General features: G+C 38.7%; 1 protein-coding gene across 1 annotated transcript; it reads right to left on the reverse strand.

The window, feature by feature from the left end:
• Positions 1-2,471: 2,471 nt before the first annotated feature.
• LOC117318952 (uncharacterized protein K02A2.6-like) lies at positions 2,472-6,451 on the reverse strand. Its single transcript, XM_033873874.1, has 2 exons — positions 4,106-6,451; positions 2,472-4,064 (listed from the first exon to the last, which is right to left on the reverse strand). Exons 1-2 carry the CDS (start codon positions 6,449-6,451, stop codon positions 2,472-2,474), a joined length of 3,939 nt encoding a protein of 1,312 aa, XP_033729765.1.
• Between the last annotated feature and the right edge of the window lie 4,829 nt (positions 6,452-11,280).

Genomic DNA, 11,280 nt, shown 5'->3' on the forward strand with positions numbered 1-11,280 from the left:
TTGCAGGATTAACCGGCTGTTACATATATTTGTAAAAATATGTGCCTTATTTTTTAGAATTAGGAACTATTACTGATCACTGCTGAGTAGCAATCTCCTCACAATTTCAATGAATTTCTAGTATACCATCGGAGGGAAATTCTATACAAACATTATTTTAACCAATTTTCATGTCTAAAAAGAAGTCCATGCCTTTTCAATTACCATAACTGTCTAGAATTCTGTGAACTGTGGTATCCATCTTTCCTTGTAAACAATGAACTTTTTGTACCTTTCACCAAAGAGTTCCAACAGGGGAGGTAACTCGTCCCTGTAAACAGCTTAGATTTAATGGTAATAATACAAAATCGTCTTTTATTACAATCTACAACCTCGATGAAGCTATTGATTATATATGATATTTTCTGTACTTACTGTTGTATCATAATCAAAAGAAAAATTGGCTGGCAAATGATTAAGAAAAAAAATAGTAATACTTTTATCACCTGATATCCCTGTTTAAATAGGTAGTATATGGGGCAATTTCTATTATACAGCCTAAAAGCCTCAATAGATGTTATACTTTTCAGTCTAAAATTATTATATGATATACACTAAGTAACTATAAACTTGAAAAGTAAAAAAATGCAACACCAGAAATTTATAATAAATTAATTTCTTTAAATATTGTAATATCGCACCGAGTCTAATTGGGTTTTTTAAAGACTTGTCGGTTTCCATGGCAACGGTGATCACTTTGATACTTGATACCTATTTTCTAGCATGATATTACATTTAGACCAACATATGTAAATTTGAAGCATTATGGTAATTTTGACACTTTCCATATTTTGCCAAAATTGCTCGATGCTTGCTGACATCCACTCTTAAATATAAGCTGTATTTTGGCGAGGGTCAAGAAAGATAAAAGTGGCGAGCCAAAAATACAGCTTATACCTGAAGACACTGACCATGTTTTCTATTTATCCTGCAACAACAGAAAAAATGATCATCAAAATTAATCATTTTGAAGTGAAACAGTGTCAAAAATGACAGAAATATGTTCGCCTTTTAAACGTTTCACTTTGAAGTAGGTTAGTCAAATTGATGCACATGCTGAAATTCCAAAAAAAGCTGTTTTCCGTCACCACCGTATACAGCAAAAACTATACGGTGGGTGAATTCTGACAATGCGATGGCAGTTTCAGAATAAATAATAATTACTACGTTAATTTACAATGTAGTTGTAATTAATAACTATTTTACGTATTTGTTTACAGTAGGGTTTTTGTTGCCCACTTGCATTCAGTTTTATGAAAGGCCCATTGTGCCCATTTTGTTGACAATGCTCTGTTTTTGGGGTCAAACAAAAACCTATTGTGTTGATAAAGCCCGGTTCTTTATAAACATAATACACACTTCGACCACAGCATAAAAATACAGCAACATTATGAGAGATAATGTACGCTAAAAACAATAGAGCATTTAAATATAATTTTCAGAATGGTGTTGTTCTGGACGCTAAAGGGGCCGCGGTGGCCGAGTGGTTAAGGTGTTCCGACACTTAAACACTAGCCCTCCACCTCTGGGTTGCAAGTTTGAAACCTACGTGGGGCAGTTGCCAGGTACTGACCGTAGGCCGGTGGTTTTTCTCCGGCTCCGGTACTCCGGCTTTCCTCCACCTCCAAAACCTGGCACGTCCTTAAATAACCCTGGCTGTTAAAAGGGTCTGTAAGTCTCGTCTTGAGTGACGCTTATTTCCGGGTACCAAACATAGTTTATGTTAGTAGTCTCACAGAAGAAAAAAATATCGTTAACATATAAAAGTCAACGAAATACACATTTTCAAAATGAGTCTTGAATACTTTATCAACTGGCAATTTTGTGTTTTTGATACAGTTGCTATTTTTCAAATTATTGCGATTTTCAGTTTTTTCCATGTTAACGTTATGGCAAAGTACCCGGAAGTAGTATTATCTCGCAAAATCTTGGGACTTAAATGGCGAGACTTACAGACCCTATAGGAAAACAAAAACAAACCAAACTGGACGCTAAACATACAAAAATAAGTTATACCTAGTAGGTTAAACAACAAACAATATTGTCGTGTTGGCATCAGATGGCCGTAATTGTTATGTGTGTGTATGGACATGACTCAACACAGATCAACAGTAATACCATGTATTCACTTGAGGTCATTTACATCAATGTGTACATGCCGCCATGCCTGTCGGAAGAGGCCAGAACGAGGCTCGCTATAGTCTTTATCACATAAGTGATTGTAGTCCGTTTCAATAAACTAGTACACAACATCTCCCCTCAAGTTTCTGAGTATTATATACATACTTCATAAAAGGTATTATTAAAACAAGTAAAACTAACTCGAAAAGTTACTGACTAGATATTTTCCTAATATCTGACACAAACTATTGCATTAACTAACAAACAACATTTGACTAGAAGTCTGAATTGAACTTGAACACATAAATGAATTACATATCCATTTTCTGTGGGACCTTCGAAACCCTACCACTGCGCGTTCTAACTACACTTGGCTCAACTGTCTTTGACACGTTAGGGCTAGACACACTGACACTAACAGGCTTCCCCGGGGTGCCAACTACCATCTGACTAGAACAATTTTTAGCAAAGGATTTTAGCACAGTTTGTTCATTTGGAAAATTATGCATTCCTTCTGGCTCATCGGGTTCCAGGTTTTCAGGTTCCAGCATTAAGTGACGACGATTCCTTCTAACTGTGCCAGAGGGGCCGTTTACGAGGAATGACCTGTCTGACACTGGTTCTCTAATGGTACCACTATATCCTCCTCCTGGGCCAGATACCCACACCATATCACCAGAGCGTAGCGGTGGGCGTTCCTTAGCCCTTTGGGACCTATCAAAGTTTTGCTTCTGCAACACGCGGTGCTCGCGTTCTTTGGCTCGAAAGTCTGTCAAGTCGGGCCACTTAGGTTCCAGATTATTTGGATTTTCTGGAAGAGTCGTTCTGATTTTACGACCCATTAACAGCTCAGCTGGACTGTGTCCACATCTGAGGGGTGTCGCGCGATATGCCAACAGGGCGAGATACGAATCCTTAGAACCACCAAATAAACGTTTTACCGTTTGGACAGCCCTCTCTGCTTCTCCGTTGCCCTGAGGGTGATGAGGGCTGCTTGTCCTGTGGATGAATCCATACTTGTCTGCAAACTGTTGAAACACAGCGCTCGCGTACTGCGGTCCGTTATCGGACACTAGTGTCTCTGGTATGCCATGTCTTGCGAACATGGACTGTAAGTGCAGTACAATGTCCGGTGATGTTGTCGAACTCAATTTCGCCAACTCGATATACCTCGAGAAATAATCAACTACGAGAAGGTAGTTTGACCCTTTCCAATGAAAAAGGTCGGTGCCCAATTTCTGCCAAGGGCGTTCAGGGAATTCTGAGGGTTTGAGCGGTTCTGGAATGTCCGCCCTCTTTCTGATGCATGTAGTACAGTTCTTAACAACGTCCGCGATTTCACGATTCATTCCAGGCCACCATACAGAGTCCTTGGCGCGTTCCCTACACTTAACAATACCCTGATGACCGTCGTGTAGTTTCTGCATGATTTCAGCGCGAAGTGACGTAGGAATGACTAAACGATTTCCTCTGAGAAGCAGACCTTGACAGACCGACAACTCGTCCTTCACTTGCCAGTAGGGTCTAGTTGCGACCGAGATAGACGGCTTTTCGTATCCAGGCCAGCCGTCCTGACAGTAACTTAATATGATTCCACAGACAGAATCTTCACGGAGTTTTAGTCTTATCTCCTCCAACCGTGCTTCTGAAGCCGGTACGTTCATCAGTATACTGTCGACGTATGCTTCTACTTCCTGATGGAAAGATTCCTCCTCTGGGGGTTCTGATTGTCTTAAAGGGGCTCTCGATAGAGCATCAGCAATGTACAAAAGTTTCCCTGGGACATGGTTGATGTCATAATCATAGCGCATGAGACGCATGCGAAACCGTTGAACTCTGGGTGGTAGTTCGGATAAAGGCTTTGATCCAAGCAAAGAAACCAAAGGCTTGTGATCAGTTTCGATCTGGAAATGCATACCAACCAGTAGGTCTGAAAATTTTTCACAGGCCCAAGTCGCTGCCAGAGCCTCCTTTTCAACTTGCGCATATCGTTGTTCTGTGGCATATTCATCGCCCTAGATGCGTAAGCGACTGGTTTCCAGTCCTGGTCACTGTTATCTCGCGGTTTCTGAAGTAGAACGCCTCCCAATCCATAAGACGACGCGTCTGCAGATACCTTAGTAGGAGCAGCTGGATCATAGAGCGACAACACCGGGGTGGAACTTAATTCCTGTTTGATCTGTTGGAATGCTGAAGATTGTGGCGGTCCCCATAGCCAAGTCGTGTCCTTTTGTAGAAGGTCTCTGATAGGCTTAGATTTTTCCGCGATATTGGGTGAAAATCTTCCCAGTTGATTAACGATACCCATGAATCGTCGGACTTCAGACACGTTGCTGGGGGCCTCAAATTTCAATATGGCTTGCACTTTCTTTGGGTCTGGTCGAATCCCAGTAGAGTCAATGATGTGCCCTACGAATGTTACCTGTGGTTTGGAGAACTCACATTTCTCCTCATTCAATGTGACACCAGCTGTCTCAAGTTTTTTCAACACGCTTTCAAGTCTTTGGTCATGTTCCTCTTGATTAGTACCAAATATGAGTACATCGTCCATTTGGCACACTACTCCGAGCTCACTATTAAGTAACTGTGACATGCGTCTCTGGAAGTGCTCCGGGGCTGACGAGATACCAAATGGTAAGCGGTTAAAGCAATACCGTCCAAAGGGTGTGATAAATGTTGTCAGTAATCTTGAGGTTTGTTCTAGAGGAATCTGCCAGAATCCAGCTTTCGCATCTATTTTCGAAAACACCTTAGCACCGGTCAGACTGTGTAAGGTTTGTTCCACACTTGGAAGTTGATGGTGTTCTCTACGCACTGATCTATTCAACTGAGTAAGGTCTACACATATGCGAACTCTCCCATCTTTCTTAGGTACGACCACTAGACCGGAACACCAATCTGTAGGTTCCACTACTGGAGAAATAACGCCCTGCTGTTCCATTCTCTGAAGTTCGTCCTTCACCTTGTCGAGTAATGGTAAGGCTACCCGTCTAGCCGTTGTAATAGCATAGGGCTTTGCGTCCTCTCTTAATTCAATCTTGTATTCTCCATGAAACTTACCAAGTCCACTAAATAGCTTTGGAAACTGTTTCTTTTTCTCTTCAATCTGGACTGACTGTTGATGTATGTCTGCGACTGTTTTAACCAAGTTAAGTTTCTCTATAGCAGGTCTACCTAGTAATGCTCTGTTCAAAGTTTTGATGACATACACTTCTGTTGTAGCTTGTACTCCCTTCTCTGTAGTGAGAGTGCTCATGAATTTACCCAAAACTCTTAATCGGTTTTTTCCTGGGCCCTGTAGTAGTTTAGAAGTTTTCTCTAACTCCAACCCTTTTAACTTGTTGAATGTCACTTCCGGTATGGCAGTGACGTCTGCTCCAGTGTCTATTTTAAACTCAACCGGCAGACCATCCATACATAAACTAACGGTCCATGGTTTACTGCTATCATCGATAGATCCTAGAAACTGGTATCCATCATCCTTGTACTGCTCAATTTCACTGAGAGTTGTTCTACACTTCTTCTCAAAATGTCCTTTCTTGGAACATTTCCTGCACGTGGCATTAAAAGCTGGACATTTGTCCTTTCTGTGTTTGAAACCACATCTCTGACACTCCTGGTTAGCTTGACCTTGAAACTTACTAGTGTGTGACTTATCATATTGTCTCTTACTGCCATGATGTTTATATCCTTTCTTAGAATTCTTTGACAGTGCATCAACACTAGAACTTGGGGTGGTGGTAGTAACTACAGAGTCTCTGACGACTGTTTGCTGCTTTTTTACAGCTTCACTTTGTCTCACCTGGGCCACAGCTTTCTCCAATGTCAGAGTAGCATCTAGTTGGAGCTTTTCTGATAGTTTACTATCGCGTATACCTACTACGATCCTATCTCGTATCATCTCATCCCTGAGTTGTCCATATTCGCAGTGCTCCACCAGTCCGTATAATGCTGTGATAAAACTATCAGCCGCCTCACCTTCGTTTTGTTTTCTGTGGTTAAATTTGGCGCGCTCAAATATGGTATTTCTCCTCGTGATAAAATACCCGTTAAATCTAGCTGAAACAACGGTGTACTTTTTCATATCGGCAGCACTCATTCCAAATGATTTCACGATATTTTCCGCCTCTCCTCCCATGGAGTAAATAAGGGTATTGACTTGAACAACTTCATCTTTCGTCAGTAGCTCAGACGCAATTCTAAAACGCTCAAAACGTTTAAACCAGGAAGTCCACTCTTCCGGCTTCGAAAATGTGAAGTTTTCAGGGGGTTGAACATGATATGAAGCCATGATTTGTAATATATGCAAGTCAACACGTACCCAAATGGCAAAAGTTCGTTCAGCTAGGCTCCTCTCGTCGAACACGTGGTTCAGATCTACGAACAGGACGATCGTTATTAACCACACTTTTTAACGGCATTCATCGTCAAACTGCCTCTGTGCTGTTGTAGGTTCATTTCTGACACCATGTTATGTGTGTGTATGGACATGACTCAACACAGATCAACAGTAATACCATGTATTCACTTGAGGTCATTTACATCAATGTGTACATGCCGCCATGCCTGTCGGAAGAGGCCAGAACGAGGCTCGCTATAGTCTTTATCACATAAGTGATTGTAGTCCGTTTCAATAAACTAGTACACAACAGTAATAAGTCACCATACCTAGATCGTCCATTGATATACAGTCAAACCTGTCTATACATATATCGATATACCTTGACTAAACCTCATCCAGATAAAGCTGATACGAATCGTCAAACCTAGCCGTTACTAGTTTTGTTTACGAACACCCGCCTTCTCTCAACTTTGACCTTCTTCCTCTGGAGCTAGTCGTTTGTAGTTTCGTATTTCAGGGGAGAAATCATTTTACGTGCAACCGCACCATCTATCGATAAAAACGCATTCGACATTAGCATACTTCGAATTTGTTGAAATCGTAGAGTTAAAATAACTCGGTGAAACTGGTATGCCCCTTGTAGATTGTAATATTACCGTAAAAACATAACGTAACCGTCACACTACCCCGGAGATCTATATACTAATTTAGTATATAAGTCTCTGACTACCCTAACTTTGTAAAATATAACACTTTAAAGGACGATAAAACACCAGAAACATTCGAATTATACATAGATCTAGATCAATCTATAAAGAAAATGTTATTTAAACCTAGAAGTTATGAGGATGAAAATAGTTTCCATTTATTTTACCCTCCATATGTATCTAATGTGCGTCAAAAAATATCTCTGATGTAGTTGTATCAAAGACAAGAAAGCAAAATTGTTGATGTGCATTATGTTCAACAATGTGAACTTTGTACGTTTTTTTTTCTAAATGTAATACTAGACATTTACTCTCTATTACACGTAAATACTGCCGCTCAAAAAAAAAAAAAATCACGATCTGCTATGTAGCATGGAACCCGTATTCGATGGCATGCGATGGTTCAACAAGAGAAAAGTACATGTTTAGCAATTTACTGAGGCCATTACTTTCCGAGTGTGATGATTGAACCTTATCGCTAGCAAATTGAACCAATGTACATACTTATAAAAAATAAAGCCAAATGGCTAGGAGGTTGAAGCAATCCACAAAAAAAAAAAATCAAATTGACAACATCCTCACTGTACGACGCCGAGCCTTGCAATGCCCTAACTCTACACGCCTCGTGTCTGAACCAACAAATTCAGGTGTAATTTGTTCAGCTGTGTATAGGTAATGCCCCGTAAAGTCTAGGGAAGGGAGATAACTCGTACGACCTTACACTCTTAACAGAACCAACACCGTTAAATCTCCCTCTACAGATATTGTCTTGGCTATTCTGAGCGGTCTTACATTTAGATACAGTGATTTGATATGAGAATCATGAAAAGCTATATCCCGCATACGAATGTTACTTAATATCAGGAAAACTACGAAAACCCTAATAAACATCAGGTGACAGTCCTGAGAACCCACACATCCCGAGAATTAGGTTGTAAAAAGTCTATACGATCCTCTCTAAAATTTCGAGCTAGATTAAAATTCGCTAAAAATACACCCCATCCCTTTCCTCCTTAAATAATCACCGGACTCTGTAGCAACTTCTCAGATCCCAAGAAATCGAATATTATCTAGGCAAAAATGACTTTGCCTCGATTTCTGCCCAGACAAAATTCGATTTTTGCCTAGGCAATAATCGAAACAAAATTATTTTTGCCTAGGTAAAAATCGAATATTGCCTAGACTAAAATATATTTGCCTAAGCAATATTCGATTTTTGCCTAGGCAATATTCTATTTTTGCTTAGGCAAAAATATTTAATTATGACATCCTTCCCAGGCCATAAGAAATGAACACAAACTTGCCCAACTTATCACAGACCTTATCTTCAATAAATCGATTTGTATGCGATAGATTATAATATTATATCTAGGCATAGCAAATTTAGACAAACCGATTGTTTAGGCAACTGTTATATATGGTCCTCGATCATGGCTGTAATTCAGGGAAATATAAGGGACATACACGGAGAAAATGACGGAAATTCTAATAAAGGACAAACATGTACATAGATAAAATGATGTAACTATCGTATAAGGGACATACATAGATAAAATGATGTAACTATCTTATAAGGGACATACACAGATAAAATGATGTAACTATCGTATAAGGGACATACATAGATAAAATGATGTAACTATCGTATAAGGGACATACACAGATAAAATGATGTAACTATCTTATACAATAACAAAATACAATAATACACACTCGTCCGATCGAAGTGAAATTTTGCATGGTGTTAGATAAATGTATAATCTGTAACTTCAGAGGTACACCTGAATGCACGATTTGGGTGTCAGTTATGCATAGAATGGTGTCGCGCTTTGGGTGTCAGTTATACTCTTATAGACTGCAAATTTGTTTAGTTTGTTTATATCATGGCTTTGCCATCCAAATGTAAATATAATTATGTAACTATCTTTTAAGGGACGTACATAGAGAAAATGATGTAACTATCTTATAAGGGACGTACATAGAGAAAATGATGTAACTATCTTATAAGGGACATACATAGAGAAAATGATGTAACTATCTTATAACGGGGACATACATAGAGAAAATGATGTAACTATCTTATAAGGGACATACATAGAGAAAATGATGTAACTATCTTATAACGGGGACATAGACGGGGAAAATTATGTAACTATCTTATAACGGGGACATACATAGAGAAAATGATGTAACTATCTTACAACGGGGACATACATAGAGAAAATGATGTAACTATCTTAAAAGGGACATACACGGAGAAAATTTTAAGAGACTTTATACTAGGGAGAATCAATTTACTTGACCTGAAAAAGTCGTATTTACGGGAGGTAGCAAAGACAAATATTTGCAGACATTTTCACGTTCAATCCCCCATGCCACAGTTGACACTCTGTTGAATGTCTTGTTAATGTCACAGAAAACTAGACAGTAGCGGTTTCTCACATTCTGTTACAGATTAACAGTAATATTCCCTGATTGGAAACCTGACTGATATCTTTATAAATGCCAACGAAATAATTCTGCAAAAGAAGAGATATTGTGTCGGTGAAGGGTTTGTACGATGTACATCACGGTATTGTTTTGAATAGGGTTTTGGTGATTTTAAGATGATGCCCTGTTTTTCTTTTTTGACTAGTTGCAGTTAACGTGAAAATTCAAATAAAATGTAAAAAAAAGAAAAGAAGAGTGCTGACTGTAGCTCGTCACCGTTTACCGGGGCGGTTGGAGTGTCCAGCGGAGATAATTGTCGGGATTAGTATATAGAGGTACTTACGTGGGTAGGGATTAGTACTGGGGAGGGATGAACTGTACTTAATCTACCTGAGGGGACAAAACAAGAGTTACCTCCTACATTTTGTCAGGGATTGAAGTAAAATTCAATTCATCCCAGTACTTCACTTTTATTTCTTGAAACAAAATTAATATGTGAATGTTAAGAATACTCTGAAACATATTTAAACAAATTTGTTGAACATAAAACGGCTGCAGCGATATAAGAATATATCGAAAACATATGTACATATAGGAAAATCGATTTCCTTTGGTATAAATGTGTAGGTTTTTGCAAGAACAACTACACTTTTATTTTCAAGCACAGGTGCGAATATGTACCGCTGTGTAATCAAAGGTCCCCTAAGCCCAGATTGGCCTTTCCTATGCTTGACGTGATGCAAATGTAAGGTGATACAGTGTACTAACACTGTGATGCAGTATAAGTACACCGTGTCATCTACAATCTACTTTTGCATATCCTCCATTGAATGAAGGCAGCCATTGGAGTTCCTACTTAACTATTAAGTGGGTGTTTTCATTCATTGGAGATGTAAGGAAAGGATGAGGATAAGAGTATGAAACAGTCGCTGTTCGTTTTATAAGATTTATTATTTTCAACTCGTGTAACAAGAGATACTATATACAATATAATTGACGACAAAACTTTCTAAATAATTTGATGTGTCAGACAATATAGTCATAGTATACAGAAACAATATGGCATAATTATCACCATATTAAACAAGGCGTAATCATACCTACAAATAACGGATTTTCTATAAAAATTACTGCATAACCAGTCCAGCAAGATCCTGGTGCAGAAAATGGACGACATCTCCAACCTCCGTTTGCTTTACTTTAACTTTTACCCATTTAGGATTCAAACTGCCTTGAAACTGGGAATTCCATATATACATGTACATTAACCCGCATTCGTTTAAAATGTTTTGTATAAAACTTAAAACTGTCAGGTTAATTAAGTGATTATCTGTATGGTATGTAATCAGTATCAGCGTAACTGGAAGGTCAAAGGTTATTAGTAAGCTTTATCCATTTACCAAAACTTGTCAATTCTTTAGGCCTCACCCTTTTCAATATTTAGAGTGTGCGACGATAGTCGAATACTAGTTATTTCTGTCAAGTATTAAACTGATACGGACTTTTTCAGATAATTCTGTAAACTATAACTGTTGTAAACATGTTGATACAAAATTATTTTAGAGGACAATATATTTTTTTCTACACACTCTTTTATACAAATCAAAACTTCTTTCCTTTGTCATTTGAAACTCATTAATG

Source organism: Pecten maximus, unplaced genomic scaffold (genome assembly GCF_902652985.1).
Source record: "Pecten maximus unplaced genomic scaffold, xPecMax1.1, whole genome shotgun sequence".
Classification (NCBI taxonomy): domain Eukaryota; kingdom Metazoa; phylum Mollusca; class Bivalvia; order Pectinida; family Pectinidae; genus Pecten; species Pecten maximus.